This window comes from Labrus mixtus, chromosome 22, assembly GCF_963584025.1.
Source record: "Labrus mixtus chromosome 22, fLabMix1.1, whole genome shotgun sequence".
In the NCBI taxonomy this organism is placed as follows: Eukaryota; Metazoa; Chordata; class Actinopteri; order Labriformes; family Labridae; genus Labrus; species Labrus mixtus.
In genome coordinates this window covers 15,690,001-15,706,502 of record NC_083633.1, presented here as the reverse complement: position 1 = coordinate 15,706,502, position 16,502 = coordinate 15,690,001, and the positions used below count along the sequence as shown (strand labels likewise).

The window sequence follows — 16,502 nt, the reverse complement described above, 5'->3', positions numbered from 1 at the left end:
GGGATATCCAATCTGTTCTATTCTGTTAATCTGCACATTTCACTTTCGACTTAATCTCTGATGCATCCATCATACTGCTACCAAAAAAAAAAAAGAAGGTCATTACTTGCAAACATTTGGAGCTGAATGAGGAAAAATGGACTTAAGGGGAAGATTACAGGTTTAAGAATGTATGGACATTTACCTTTTTATTTCATCGGGGCCAGGATGTAGACTTTTTCTTTGTAGTGGCGGTCGGAAGACGTTAAACCAACATCGCTCGTGGTAACCAGAGACATTCCTTGGATAGTTATATATTATATACTTTGATATAGAAGATATTTTGTCGTCAGATACAGTAAAACTAAATTCCCTTGCATAGTTAGAGCATGCGTCCCATGCACAGAGGCTACAGCCCTCATTGCGGCGGCCGTGGGTTTGAATCTGACCTCGGCCCTTTGCTCCATGTCATCCCCCCCCACTCTCTTCCCCCAACATGTATCTGTATCTCTTCAGCTGTCCTATCATTAAAGGGGAAATATGGCCCCCCAAAAAAAACTGTCCCATACCTTGAAGTAAAACAGATAATTGCATTCGGCACTTTGCAGCGGTACATCATGTGTGTTCTCCCGTGCTCGCTGGAGAGCAAAAACTACAACAAAGGAAGACACTAAATGTGAAATCCCTGCTCACTAGTGATGCTTCAACACACCAATGCTTTATTTGATTTAAAAACATTACAAACACCATGTTGATACCTGAGAAGTAGACTGGAACACGACTGTAGCACTGTTTAGTTTTCCTCTCTCGCACATGAATCCCACACAGACGTTTTTTCACACACACACTGACATTTGCAGTACACACACACACACACACACACACACACGTTATCAAACAGTGTACCCCCAGATGGATGGGAGTGTTTTAGATGACAGTCGTCCCCTGCCACCGGCGTTGTCAGACATCACTTATCAGCCCGGCCACTGATGGAAGAGAAAGAGAGAAATACAATTTCACCTTATCTCACCTCTTTAGACTCCCCTCGCTTTTATTCTCCACTTTTCTATCTCCTGTGCTTCTCCTCCTCCCCCCAGACCACAGACCTGCTCTTCCTGTGTCCCCCTCTATCGCTATCTGTTTCACGTCTTCATTTATCTTTTTTTATTCTTCCTGCTGTCATTTTCTTTGTCCACTACGGTGACCTTTATCTAAAGCCACCCTCCCCTTGAGGGTTTTTTTTTTATTAAACACGTATTTTCCCCTTCTAGATGCTGCTCTTAAAGTGAGGCGTTCTTTCAACAGTAGGTTAGATTTAAGCCGTTCAGCCATCAGGTCTCGGTCCGTCTCCCTTTTCCGCTCTCCCAGCCCCAGCTATCATCGTTAAGCACATCCTAACAGGGCCTCGGCGGCTAATGAACTGTTACAGCCAGTCATCACTCCAAGCGAGACTGGAATGGAAGCGAGGGGAAGGAGGGCAGGGAGATGTGATGAAATGAAGGAGTGAAGGTTGCTCTGACCTTCCCTCCAGAGACATTTGATGGACGGAGAATCTGCCAAAGATTAAAAAAAAAAAAACAGTTTCATTGCAGCGAGAATCGAGGGACCGAGGGAAAAGGACAGGGTGGAAAGAAAATGCAATCACCCCTCTGAGGGATTGATGGGGTATAAAGCAAGTCAAGATTCTCGTATAATTAGATTGACTAAGCCATAAGTAAATGTGTCTCCATTCTCCCCTCGCTGGCAGAGACCTCAGTGATTTCTCTCATGGCCAAACATCCGTCAGTCGAGAGTTATGCTTCCACACAACTGCCTCCTTCTGAGCACTACGCTGCACAAATTTGACTTTTGCAAGCTTCTTTTCGGGTAGAAATGAGACAACAAAGCGTGAAATGTGTGTTGTTTAAGTAACAAAGTATCACCAATGTGTCAAAACAAAGAACATTCAAAGAAGTCAGGCATCGCAGTTTGTTATAATTAGCTGAATTTGCCAAGTGTGTCAGCAGAAGTTTGAGGAAACGGTGATGTAGGACCCAATCTTCGTAACAGAATTTTATTCAAAATCAACTCAAAACTATGTTGATAAAGTTGCAAGAAAATCTGTCTTTTTGTCAAAAGTGGAGCCTGACTGATACAGGATTGAGACCATTAAAATATATACAGATTAACAATTGACCAATTCAATAATTATTAATCAATATTTAAAGATGTTCAACCATTTCCTTCCATATCGGCCCAACAATACCTGCTGACTGGTATATCTGTCAAGCTCTGGTGAAAAGCTTGGATACAAATCCAACAGTCGCTATAAGCTACTTATTTGTTATCCTGATAAAAATGCAAAGTCAACTCAGTTGTATTTTCAGTCAGAAAAATCACAGATTTGCTTTTATGGACTTAACAAAGAAAGCAAACAACACCCGCTCTCCTGAGAGACTTTTTGTCCTCTGGTCAAACACATTTTGCAAACTGTGCACCATCGTCTGATTAGGACCGGGTCTGTGTCTGACCATTTCTGTCATTTTCAGCTCTGCAGAAGTGATACAAACTGTTTTTTACTTCTCTCTTCATTTCATTCTAGACACGACTATTTCTGTTTTTTAACAACCTTGTCCAGCACTATAAATGTTCTCCATTACCCCAAAACTTGACTAACACGATAGTCGGCTTTTAACTCTGTCTTTTAGTACAGCTGTCCAGGACACTATAAACACTTTTGATTTCCCATATGGTCACAGTGAAGAAGTTGTTATCGAGCAAAGCTTGGCCCTTAGACCTCTTTGATTCCACTAAGGAAAAACTCCCCCCAAAAACCCTTTAACAAGTGAAAAGAAAGAAACATCAGAGAGAGGGAGCGACTGAGGAGCAAACTGAACAGACATGCAAGAGCTGCTGTAGACAAAGTAGAATCATATACCATCCATCCATACTCTGTACATCTTTTCCTGCTCAGCTGTCATTTGGCGAGAGGTGGGGTACACCGTGCAGCCAGAATCTTAATGCTATATAGCAAAATGAATATACTAAAATAAAGCTTCACAATACTGGGTATATCCTTTATGCAGAATGTCCAACAACATGTAGGTACTTGCAGAACTAGTAGGGCTGGGATAATGCTGATAACCTTTTAAATCAACACCCTGAGTAGGCGACAAATACTTATAAGAGCATAAAGGTGTGCTAACATATATTGGTTTATTCAGCCAGCAAGGACAAAAAAGCACTTGAGGTGACTTTTCTTCGAACAAAAACACACTTTAAGCCGTTCAAACTCTTCCGATGAAAGCCTGTTTGAAAGTTTGCACAAGAAGATCGTTATTAAAGCAGCAAAGAGAACCTACACATACACACCATTTTATTGGCTAATCATTTATAAGCTCAGTTGCACACCCCGCACAGAGAAGTTCCAGTTTAAGACTCCACATAAACACAGTCAATATTTCATTTCTCCAAACACTCAAACAAGCCTTTACTTCAGCACGCTCGCATTCAGCCCACGAGTGGTTGAAGAGAGGGAAAAAAAAACGACGGCAAGGCTTTTAAAGTCGGCTCCGCGGTATAACTGACACATTTTCTGACTGAAGTGGACTCGGCTCCGTTCACCTTTCACTGCCGTGTCACAGTTTTACTGCGTGGTTGACTTTGAGGAGCGTATACACTGTTTTTCTTTTTTTTTTTGATGCCGTCGGGTATAAATGTTAGTGTTCAGTACAGGACAGGCCCGCAGGAGAGTTTTGACACGTGTCTGGTGCTTTTGCAGAAAAAAAAAAAGTCCTGCAGTGTCGTCTTCATTTTCTGTTAAACACACGATGCTTTTATCTATTAATATACTTTTTGCTTTTATTAATAGCTGTGTCAGTCTTTGTGTGAACCAGGAAGTTATCTGACTCTCTTGTTTTCTTTTCTTTTTTCTGCAGTTCTGTGAGGAACACTTTCAGGTTTTTTGCTTTTTTTTTTTGGTGTAGCAACATGCAGAAAAAGAAGCCCCCACGTCTTTCACATTATTCTTGCTGTATTTTGGCTAAAAGGCGACTTGCCCCTCTTGCATGTTTCTTTGTTATTTTTCCCATCCATACCTCCTTCAAAGTTGTCCCAGAGACAGAAATAACACATTTTGATGACCGCAGGGTGTGTATGTAAATGAGACACTGTAACAGGCCACAGCGTCGGGCTCAAGCGGCGTTCACAGTCCTGATTTCTTTCTACGCTCTCCTTCCGTCATGCTGTTTCTGAAGTAAGCACCCTGCAGTGCCGCTGCCTCTAAAAATACCTACAAACGCTCATAAGATGCAAAACAGCTCCTGGAAGTGCATTTATCTTTTTTTCTCATAAGCCTTTGTTCTATTTTTCGTCGTCGTCGTTGTCATCGTTTTCTCTTGTCTCTGTTACAAAAGAATATATAAAAAAAAAAATGCACAGGCACTTTCTCTGTAATCAAAATGCATCCAGAGGAGATATATGCTCCATATGCTTCTCCACTGCTTTTCTCTCACACTCACACTGCTCCCACATGAGACAAAGCCAAAAAAAAAAAAAATAGAACTTTGAGTTGAGCTTGGAACGACCGTGGCCTGGTTTTTCTGCGCTCTTGTTGTCAGGCTCGGGGTATAAACACGGGGCTGGTGAAATATTTATTGGTCTCTGGGAGGCAGTTGTTTCCCCAGTGTTGCTCATTAAGCCGGGGTTAATTGTCTCTCTGGCTGGAGAAGGAGAGCCTTTGTGTGCGCCGAACACACCGCGATGAAATGGGGCAGAGTGGAGATGGGAAATCGGTGATGGAGGTGGAAGGAATGGCTGATGAAGAGAACGTTTTAAATACGCGGGGACACACACACACACACAATCACAATCACACACACTGAGTTTCTTACTCGATTTTCCTTTGTGATCTTTTCTATATGTTGTTTACAATAAACTTTCTGTCCCATTCTGTCCTCCCTTTTTCAGCCTAATTTGTCTGTATGGCTGTTTAACAGTTTGCTGATGCCTTTTACCCACACAGTCCACAAATCTGCAGAGTCATTTTTTAAAATAAGAAGTACAGCCTTATCTTAATAGGTGTCAGTAGTGAACAAACGTTTATGCTTCATACTTAATCCTCCGTTGGTAGAGCCGGCGCCCCACGTTCAGAGGCATCAACCCTTGACGCACTGGTCACCGGTTCAATTCCAGATCCTGACCCTGTTTGGTGCATGTCATCCAGAAGCTGGCTGGCTAGCTGTCCCCACTGTTTCCAGTCTTTATGCTAAGCTAAGCTAACGTTCTCCTAGTTGCAGCATCATGTTTACGATAACAGGCGTCCAAACTGGTATCGATCTCTCTGCAAAAAAAAAAAAAAAGTCAAAAAGGGACACTTCTTATTTTATTTCACTTTATTGTAACATCATTTAAACATGAAGTGTTCTGTTGTCTTTGCTGTCACTGCGAGAATGAAACACAGTACTGTCACACATTTTTCTTTCAATGTGGTGTAAAAACAAAATCACTGAAAATGTTTTTTTTCTAGGGCAGTTCTTCTCCTCTTGATCTGCGTCAGGCTTTAAGAAAAACACGTTGATGAAATCTATTTTTCATACATCTGAGTCTCTGCAGACGATTCTGAGTTACTCTCAGCTTGACGATCTAATCTGTACTTTGTGTTCTTCTTTCTCATTATCGTTTCTGCTCCTGTTTGTCACTCAAATTCACCTTTTTTTCCCCCCTCTTTTTCTTATTTCTAAATCACTGTTTCTTACTTCCCCTGCTCAATTCCCCCTCGACTCTTCCTTCATCTCTTCTTCTCTCTGTGTTTATATGGATCTTTTACTTACACAGGATAACAACCTCTGTAATCCAACCATGTAATACCTCTGTGTTTCTCTTCACTTATAAGCTCCCTACAATCAATTCTCATTTCCTTTTCCTCCACCCGTCCGTCTTTTCCCTCGTCATATCGGTTGCAGAATAAAGAGTGCAGGTAAGAGAAATTGAGGAATAAAGGAAAGACAGAAGAAAGGTGGACTGAGAGATGTGTCGAGGTTTGTCGGAGCATCAATATTTTAGCGGTTGGAACCTTGGATGAATAATTCAGCCTCGGTGTCACGCTGTTTCCCGCTCTGCGAGACTCTTGGCCTGGTCACACACACACAAAATCCCTGCACCTTTTTTTTTTTCTTCAGATTTGGCCTTACAAAAATCTACTCCCTCCTTCTTACACCGCCCTCTCCTTTGCCGCTTTTATGATTTCTTTATAACACATATAAACTCTTCCCATTCCCCCTGGACTCTGCATTGGAGCTATTTATGTAAAAGGAAGATAAATTACATCCCCTCAACTCATTTTGAAAGGCGTTACTGTGAGCCGGCTCGCACCATCCACAGCCCTCACAAGAACACAGCAGACAGGTATTTCTCTTACGTAAGCCCTCTGATAGCCTCAATAAGCAGACCTATTTAGCTTCAGGATGGGCTAGCGGGGAGTTTCTGTTGGAGCAGAGTCTGTGCTCATCTTGCGTTGGCTGAAATGCATCAGGGTTGCTCACACTCCCGGCTTTCCTTGAAGTGATTTTGACCGTCGTGTATGAGAGCGTGACACTGATAGGAGGCTTATCAGAGCATGCAGAATGGTGTGGCTTTATAGATAAGGGTCCAGTGGCTCTTTTTTTTTTTTAGTTTTCTGGCATCATGTTGAAACCAGAGCAGATGGACATAGACACTCTCGTTACTATATACAGCCTTCTAAATCAATACCATTGTTCTTTCTAAGCTCTTTGAGCTCACTACGACGCCATTGGTCCTACTGAATCTCATCACTGCATATTTCTTTTGTTCCTTGTTTGAGAACTTTATGTCACACAAAAATACGACTCGATATAAGAAGAACTTTAATAACTGATTCTGTCTTTTTTTTTTAATTAAAGCTTCCATCAATAACACTGCACCACGGAGAAGTTCAATAAGCGATTATTCAGCATTATTTCCCATCAGGGATTGTTTCTAATTTAATACGGGAAGCCAATAAATAGAGACTGGATATTCCATTATATTTCTACCTACAGCCCTGATATAAATTGCAAATTGCAACCTACATGCTTATATTAAAAGTGTGTCATTGTCATGCAAATATCCTCCAAATAATTCCCCCCCCAAAGTCCCATTGGTCTTCCCTGCATTAGTATTCACTGAACATGGAGCTGAGTGTTGTCATAAACCTACTGATTTAATTCCAGCAGCTGCAGCACAAGAAAGCAAGGATGTTTAGATGTATACGTCCGGGGGAAAAAAAAAAAAAACAAGACCGGCCACAAGGATGCACACAGTAAACACACCCAGGGGCTTTGTCCTCTCCACAACAACTACAGCGCACACACACACACACACACACACACACATACACTGTTAGCATTATTTAGCATGTTAGAGCATCACTAGCTCACCCATAAATCAATGTTTCCACAGTGGTGGTGTTCATATCAGCACATCTGCTCTTGGGATATTCTGTCACACACACACACACACACATCTGTGTATTCCCACAAGAGAGGTAAACCGTCATGGAGGGAGACTTATCTTAGCGGTAGCTGTTGTTCTGATAAATGTGTTTTTGTGTTTGCAGCATCTTTTCATCTTTAATCTGAATTTGTTTCTTTGTTTTTGTTTGCCTTTTATCTTTTACTTCCCCCCCCCATGTGCTCCTTTTATTATCGCCCTTTTTCTTACTTTGAATTTATCTTGAACCATAGAAATCTCCCTTTATTCATATTTCCACCCCCCTCCCCCTTTAATAAAAATGCATAAATATGCATGTCATATAGTCTGGTCTTGTCTCTGTACTGTGGTTTAAAAAATTCAGCATAGTGATTTTTCTCGCTCCCCCCCCCCCCTTCCTTTCGTAGTAAATCCACTCTCACTCCTGAAGCTAACATCATTTTCACACATTCTGTCCACACGTCTCCCTCTGCCAACTGTCTTTTAAACATTTATTCTGCAACAGCTCTCCTCTCCACGCATCCCGTCTCTCTGCTAATCCTTTTTTTATAACCAGTTGGAGTTGTGGAGCGTTCCCCCCCCTTGTCTCATTTCTGTTTCGTCACAGAGTTTCATCATTCATCTGTTGCCTGCGTTTGTCCTGGGATTCTGTTTTGTTGTTCTTCGACTCAACTTGTCCTCTCCCTCGTCTCAGTCTGTCTGTTGGGCTGTTTAATTCTGTATGTGTGTGCGTGTGTGTGTGTGTGTGTGTGTGTGTGTGTGTGTGCAAGCATCTGAGTATTACTTCTTTGTTTAAGCTGTCAGTGTTTTGGCAGCCGGCAGCCATCTTTCCTTTTGGTTCCGATGCAATTGCACTTGAACCAACTGTCACGTTCCCTCCTCTGATTTCTGCATCGCGTCTCCTCGTTTAACCTCCGTCTCTCTATCGATCTCACCTTTATCTCGTCTATCTTTCTCCATCCAGCCATTTGTCTTTGTCATGACTTCAATACAGTTTATGGAGTATTTATTCAAATGAGGCTTTAGTGTTTATTTTGTGACCTTAAAAAGTTCTCTGCTCAGGTAAGAGATGAAAAGAAGCCATTGTTTCACTTCTCTTTTTTTTAAAAGGTTTATTTTTGGGCTTTTTTTATTTTAGAGATAGGACAGTGGATAGAGTCAGGAACAAGGGAGAGAGAGAGTAGAGAACGAGCCACAGGTCGGATTTGAACCGAGGCCGTCCACTTCTACAGCCTCCGTACATGGGGTGCGCGCACAAACCACTAGGCTACCGGCGCCACCATTGTTTCTTTTTTTTTGTACTTAATTGTAGCTCTTTATTGTTTCTGGTGTATTTTATTAGCAGTCAGATTTACACATAAAAGAATAATCAGATTTTACTTTGCAGTCTAGTAAATCACTGCAAGAATAAGTTGTTTAATCAAGAGGTAGTTCAGTTATCATGTATTATACAATATATATATTTGGAATAAAAGTAGCATTTTGAAGATTACACTTTGGACTTTTTATGATAATGAGTCTGTTTTTTTCTCTATTTCTTTGACATTTTCTCTTCTTGATCAGTTTTATAAAAATAGTCTGATAATAAAAAAAAAACGGGTTAGTTTCAGAACCGACATAATTGGTCATAAATGCTTTGGTTTATTTAAGCTTTAAGGAAAATAAATACAAAATACCTTGTGTTTCTGTCAACTCAAATGATCCCTGTACATTTGTTTTGCATGTTTCTCTCCCCGTGTGAATCAAAGACATCACACAGTCCAGTCGCACGCAGACGATTATGGTAAATAACATGCAAAACAGAGATTACTCTGGCTTACCCTCTGCTGGGATTCACTCTATGGGTTTGTATTTATGAACATGCATAAACATGAAATGAATTAGTTAGTTTAAATGCTAAGTTCACTGTCAGGTCACATGTATCCTGGAGGGTTGAAGTCAATAACATCAACAGAGATTCAACAGAAAAAGATGAGCAGTGGGTTTATCATTATAGACCTTATGTTGGACAGCCTTAGCATACATTATCACTGATTGAATGTTTCCCTGCAATGATTTATAATAAGCATTTTAATTAAGGTAATGTAGAGTGTCCTGTCTGACTCCTCTGTGATTTGAGGTAGAAGGACACATGACACACAAGAGGAGAGAAAACAAGGTTTATTTTTACACGGTGAATTATTAATACGTGCAGGTCAGAAGGCGTCTGACTCTTATGGTTATACAAGACCGAAGATATGAATAGAATAACTAAAAGCTGACCCGGCTCACGACCTTAATTTTGAATCCCGCTGCTGGGTCAGACTGGATCTGTTTGTTTTCTTTTTGCGTTGTTTTTGCAGATGTTTTCATATTAGTGTGGTGGTCATAATCAGAAGCCGGGAGGTTACCTGAGGTGACAGAGAAAAACAATGCAAGCTTCGTGTTGAGAGGAAGTATAGTGAGAAAGAAGCCAAATGGATTGACAACACAGATGGACGATATGACAGCTCGCCAAAAGTAAAGCCAAAAGATTTAGAGCTCCCCCTGACGACCGGCCATAGTTAAGGTCATAAGCTCCGCCTCCTCTATGTATTTTGTCCTTTGAACACCATGCAATATGTTTCTTTCTTATTATTTGATGTGACAAGATAGCGTTTCCAGTTCCAGTTAACTAGCTCTAGTTTTAGGCATACAGACGTGTGTGTGTGTGTGTGTGTGTGTGTGTGTGCGCGCATTTTTCAGCACACATTACCACACACACACACACACATTTAGACACGCACAGTTTATTTTTGGCATGTTGCATGGCAATCTAGCATGCATGTAAGAAATATGCAAATGAGCTCCCTTTAGATCCAGTTGATTGTGTGTGTGTGTGTGTGTGTGTGTGTGTGTGTGTGTGTGTGTGTGTGTGTGTGTGTGTGTGTGTGTGTGTGTGTGTGTGTGTGTGTGTGTGTGTGTGTGTGTGTGTGTGTGTGTGTGTGTGTGTGTGTGTGTGTGTGTGTGTGTGTGTGTGTGTGTGTGTGTGTGTGTGTGTGTGTGTGTGTGTGTGTGTGTGTGTGTGTGTTCTTGCTTTTTTTTTTCTAACAGTGGACCTAATTTTGTTTCACACTCACCAACAGGGGACTGACGGCAAGCGGGACATTTTTTAGTTCCCCTCATGGACATGCTTTAAATCCCCCTAAAACCACGTCAAGACCACTCTGGTGAAGTTTTTAGTGTGTGTGTGTCTGTGTGTGTGTGTCTGTGTGTGTGTGTCTGTGTGTGTGTGTTATAAAAGAATGCAGGCCCACTCCTCAGTCTCTCAAAGGACAGACAGACTGACTGCAACAGAAGAGATGGCGGCAACAGATGTCTGGTTTACAGAACAATCCCAACACACACACACACACACACACACACACACACACACACACACACACACACACACACACACACACACACGAGCAGAGCTGCTTAAGAATCTGAAAAACGCGTACTACTAAAGTTTCAAGCAATTGATTTAATTTGAGTCTTTTCTCAGATTTTTAGGGTAAGTTATCATCGATACACGTGCACATATGTATACGATGGCGCGCACACACACACACACACACACACACACTAATCTGTGAATGATTGACTTGACGTTCCTTTGATGATTCATCCCAGCGTGATGGATCTTGAATGGAAAATGTCAACTTTAAACCGAGATTAAACGGAATAACTCAGGAAAGCTGGTGAGGGGTTTATGTGTGTGTCTGTTTCTGTGTGATCGAGGGAGTCTGAGTGTGTGTGTGTGTGTGTGTGTGAGAGAGAGAGAGAGTGTATTAGAAATAGTCTGTTTATGTTCCCTATAAAATGTATCTAGCCTTTTTGGCAGCAACTCTGAAGCTCTGAGTCAGTGTCTGACTCTGTGTTTGTCTCTGAGTTCTGATTTCATAAAGCCTATTGCTCGTCTTTACATCTCACCGGCTCTCTGTTTTCTTTCCTCTGTCCGTTGTCCAGTGGTGGGACGTGGAGAAAGGTGAAGCCCTGCAGACCTTCTATACGTCGGGAACCGCCCTGAAGAGGATCCACGTCTCAGCGGACTTCTCCACTTTCGTCACCATCGACAACATGGGCATCCTCTACATCCTGCAGAGGGTGGTTTAAACAAAAAACACCAAAATGGACGGAGACATAATCAAAGACTACACTTTTCTTGCGAAAATCTGAAGGGGTTAACCACTTAATACCCAACCCCCCCCCCCCCTGCACTCCTCTCAGCAGCTTTACAACAGAGCCTTTACTTTCACTATTGTGGGCTCAACTCGCCTTTAACAGTTTACACCAGCTTTAAATAGAAACTACTTCAGTGACAATAATCTATTGGGAGTGAAGATGCGCCTGCTCCAATCTCTCTGTTTACACACCTGAAGAGTAGATTTAAATATCTGTGTTTTGTAGCTAATATGAAGCACAAACTCTTGAATCAATCAAACCTTACAAGACGATCAACACACTAAAGATGTGTGATACTGGCATCACTTAAAAATGTGAATCATTAGTGTAAATCTTTGTTGCAATGGGGCTGAGTGTTATTGCATGTGATGTTTTACACTCCACTCTTTATAATCTATGTAAAACTATCATGCTGAGCCGCTGGATGTCATGGAGTATATCTGACTCGTCAATGCTGTGATTCTTTTGTTATGTCTGTGTTTCAGGTTAAATCAGCTGCGTCTGGTTTTCAGCCTTTTCATTTAGAGCCTTATTATTCTGAATTGAAACACTACTTGAGGCTTTGTACGTTTTGTCTACGAGAGTTTCTCAATCCACCAGCATAGATAGAACTTTTGGTGCACTTTGATCAGCATTAAAGATTAATAGTGGGATTAAGTTTTAATGATTGAGAATTTATCATTTGAATCTGAAAGCCTGTGGGTCTGTTTGTACATTTGAACTTTTTCTACTTTTGAACTTTCATCAAAGGTAAATGTCTTTCTACAAAAAAAAAATGCAGTATGTGATTTATAATTTATAACTAAAATTTCCACTTGTTAAAGGATTTTCTTTTTTGTGTCTTTAACTGTGTAATTTTCTTCTTCTTTTTTTTACCACTTCTTTGTAATTTCACATACAATCTACTTCTTGCATTAATGTTGAGCCTTTGCCTGTTCTGAGCACTTTGAAGCAGGAGTTACAATCGTTCATGAAGCTTTTCACAGCGTGCTCTTTCTGACTGGTGCTTTAACGTCGTAATGAAATTCAATCAGTTGATTCCTTCCAGTTAAGAGGTGTGTGTGTGTCTTAAGAAACGTGCAAAAGATTGATGTCTGCTCAGGATATGATGACACTGTTAAATGATGTGGTGCAATGTGAGTGTAATTTATAAAAGATTAAACTATTATAATAATGCCATGGCTCTTTCTTTAATCATTTTATTTGGTGATGATTTGATCTGTTGTTGACTTTGGAATCTATTCATTTATTCCTCATGGGATAAAAATTACATTTTGATAGAAAACTTATAGTGATTTACCAATACCATAACTTTTTATAAAATAAGTCCACAATTGAGAAAAATAAAACAAACACGATGTTTCAGATTATGCTAGTGATCTTTCTTGATCAGTATGTCATTTACAAATTGAATGCAATATCTTTTTTTTAACACATTTTTAGCTGTAGTGAGCTCTCAGTGCTGCAATGTGTCCACAACAATGTTTACTGTTTGTATTGATTGAATTAAAACACGTCACTAAAACAAATATTGTTCTAAAGGAAAGTATTAAACTATACAATGATTGGTGCATAAAAAGTTGGATGTAAAAAAAAATGTTCATGACATATTTATTTCTTTGAGCTGCTACTGGATGCTTTAAATTTCCCTCTGGATCAATAAAGTATCTATCTATCTATCTATCTATCTATCTATCTATCTATCCGTCCATCCATCCATCTATCTATCTATCTATCTATCCATCCATCCATCCATCTATCTATCTATCTATCTATCTATCTATCTATCCATCCATCCATCCATCTATCTATCTGTCCGTCCATCCATCCATCTATCTATCTATCTATCTATCTATCTAATTGGTTCTATTGGGGATTATCTAATAGTTTTATATGATAACCCTTTAGTTCAAAAACAAAGAAGTAGTAACGAGTGGATCAGATTCAAGCTTTTATTTTGATAATCAGAAGCTGAAGAAGCTTCAGGGCACCGGGTGAGACATCTCCAGGCCTAAAGTCTCCAGGCCTAATGCTGCTAATCCAGAAGCTAATTAAGCAAATAATAGTCACCTGTAGACGGACAACAGATGAGCTGTGCCCAGAGGACCTTCACAGTAGTTATGGTGACGGATAGGACCATCTCTTACAATAACAGACATCTGGTTTAAGGTAAGGAATCTTTTTTATATTTGTATGTCTGTTAATGTTGTTTTTGCTTGTCCAATGTTAAACAATGAATTCTGGTTAAGTGAGGTCATCTAATTTTGATTTGTTCGCATTAGCACATTGTTGTGTTTGTGTTCCTCAATTGTCTGAATTCCTTTTAAATTCTTCCTGGATTGTTGATTTGTACTGCAGTGGTTTTGGCACATGAGTCATGATGTTGTTGTCAATCAGGTGTTTGCTGCAGCTTCATATCCTCATTCTGAAAGCTGCATTTTGTATTATTTGTTGAGTTGAACACAGTAACACAGACAGTTTGTTTTTTTATAAATCTGAACGCAGAAGTTGAAGTTTGCCTTTCATTTTCAAATAAGTAATCACAGTGATCTCCATTAAAATGAGTTTAGGATTGTTTGTAGTTTGATTTTATGAAAAACATGTTTTTTCAAAATCCTGAAACCCCGCTTTTAAATCAGATTTCGAGGCACCCGTTTGCCATTTTTGCATTTTTACTTGATCTCCAGGTGACTTAATAAATATATGTGTAGAATGGTACACTATTGTTAGGTTTAGGCTTCTACAAATAGAATACAGAATAGTCAAAATATCCTCCAAGCACCACTGGTGTCGACATTTTAATAGCCGCAGAGTCTCCAACTCTTGAAATCACACACAACAGGTGCAGCTTTTATCCCACATCTCCCCGACATCACGCTGCTGATTTACACACAGTCTGGAGGAGAGTCTGGGACACGAGGTGTTCACATTCACTGATGTATGTTTTGAACACCTCCCTGTCATCACATCCATCACTTGACTTTGACTGAACTTGTAGCGCGGCGTGGAGGCTGGGATCCAGTTCTCGGCTGAGTTATGATGCGCTGCAGCCGTGATTGATAAAGCTGTGGAGTTATTCATCAGTGCTTAATTAATTAGATTCTTATGTGATGACAGATATGTGTGGAGGGCTGACATGGGAGGTGACCATGACCGTCGCTCTATGTGAGGACGTAGTGGTGAAGTGTAAGGGGTCGCTGTCGGAGTGTTTATAGAGTTCAGGTTACCTAAGCCATATTTTAGACCCAAAAGACAAAAAGTCACCAGAAAAGTTTCCTTGAATGAGACACTCCCTATGCACTCTTATCTTGTTTTTCTTGTAGCTTTTCCAGTAATTTCTCACATTTAGATACACAAATGATAATTACATTGACTGATAATTTGATTGACAGCTCTCTTTGTTAATCAGTTTGTTGCTTTGGTTCATTTTTTTTTTTTTTTTTTCAAGTTTTGGTACAATTTGTAATTTTTGAGTCTTCAGCTTGTGGCCTTGTTGAACCGTCTTGTGTTTCGCTCACACTTTTAACTCTGATGTTTTCTTAGCACCCCACTTTGAAACATTTGGCTACAGCGACACAACTCAACAGCTTTTAAAAAGACATTCCATTAAATCACCATACAGGTAAATCAACACTTCTCGGAAACAGTGGTGACAGAAACTGAACATTAAAACCTTCATGATGGTGTATTTATTGCTTCAGCTGTTAGTTTAGATAAACAGGCTGCTGAGTGTGTCAGAAAAAAGCTGTGATGGAAGCTAAATGTAGCCTCAGTGTTGGTGAAAAATGTCAGTTTCTAAAAATAACTCAAGGCAACAATAAAATGACATCTTGCAGCAAACAATGCAAAGTAAAATAAACAGCATTTCATTTGATAAGAAACCTCTACTAACCTTGTACCGAGATCATTTCCTGCTAAAATATCGCCTCCTATCATGACCTCGCCACCTGTTTTTCATCTTCAGAACCAGCAGCTCTGTCTACTTGTGTTAAATTTGTCTTCATTTAAATTTAGAATACCGATGAGCTTCAGCACACAACAAGGCGCCTTGTTATCGGGCCAAACCAGGACGACATCACCTCCTTATCCCCTGACAGGGAACTTGAAACCATTTGTCTTGGGCTCTTTTAGACGTTCTGGGCACTGCGGAGCATCGTGGCTGCCAGTCAGATTCAGGAACCGGTCCAATCACGGAGCAGGACTTGGAGCAGCACGTATGACATGCCAGTGCAACGTTGCCAGCTGTCAGTTAGACTTCCGTGCTTTCTATTTATACACTAGTCGTTAGGTGATGTAAAGGCGCCCTGATTTTCTGCTACACAAGCCTATTTATTGAGTTCAGTGAAACCTGAGCTCAACGTTTCCAGGATGTAAGACAAAAAAACTTGTGCCAAATTTAGGGTGTCGGTTGGGTGTTTTCCGCATGAGGCACAAATGATATAGAAAAAAGGCTTTAGTGGTTTTCAGCTACAATTAGACACATTAGCATGAGAGCAAAGAAAGCTTAGCGCTCTGATTTTTTTTAGCATGCATTCAGCCATGGGCCTCTGTGAGGAGATAATGAGCCTCTTCAAGAGTTGCTGATGTCATCATTTTTGCAAACGCACCTGCACAACTTACTTTGTGAATTTCAGATAATCAGCTTCAAATGCAAATTAAACTTATCAGATACTTTCAGCTCTGGAAGGAAGGATCAGGGAACAGCAAATTTGTCTGGCTTTGTAAGCTTTAAAAAAAATGAAACCTTACTCTTCATCTTGAGTGCATATCCCTGGAACATCGCTCCTTTGGCTTTCTCAAAAAAGCATTTCTGACACTGCATGCACTTACACACCTTTGCAGTCTCCACAGGAACAGTGTGAACTTTTTAA

At 40.4% G+C, this 16,502-nt stretch overlaps 1 protein-coding gene and 1 long non-coding RNA gene across 2 annotated transcripts in view; one reads left to right on the top strand and one right to left on the bottom strand.

The window, feature by feature from the left end:
- The window catches only part of apaf1 (apoptotic peptidase activating factor 1), a 40,155-nt gene extending 27,348 nt beyond the window's left edge, over positions 1-12,807 (top strand). The window contains exon 27 of the mRNA XM_061029795.1: positions 11,416-12,807. Within this exon, the coding sequence (XP_060885778.1) occupies positions 11,416-11,562 (147 nt within the window). The 3' untranslated portion in view covers positions 11,563-12,807. The remainder of the gene's footprint in view (positions 1-11,415) is intronic.
- On the bottom strand, positions 842-9,956 carry LOC132956396 (uncharacterized). Its single transcript, XR_009666018.1, has 3 exons — positions 9,837-9,956; positions 5,072-5,299; positions 842-965 (listed from the first exon to the last, which is right to left on the bottom strand). It is a non-coding gene; the product is annotated as an uncharacterized LOC132956396 (long non-coding RNA).
- Positions 12,808-16,502: the final 3,695 nt, after the last annotated feature.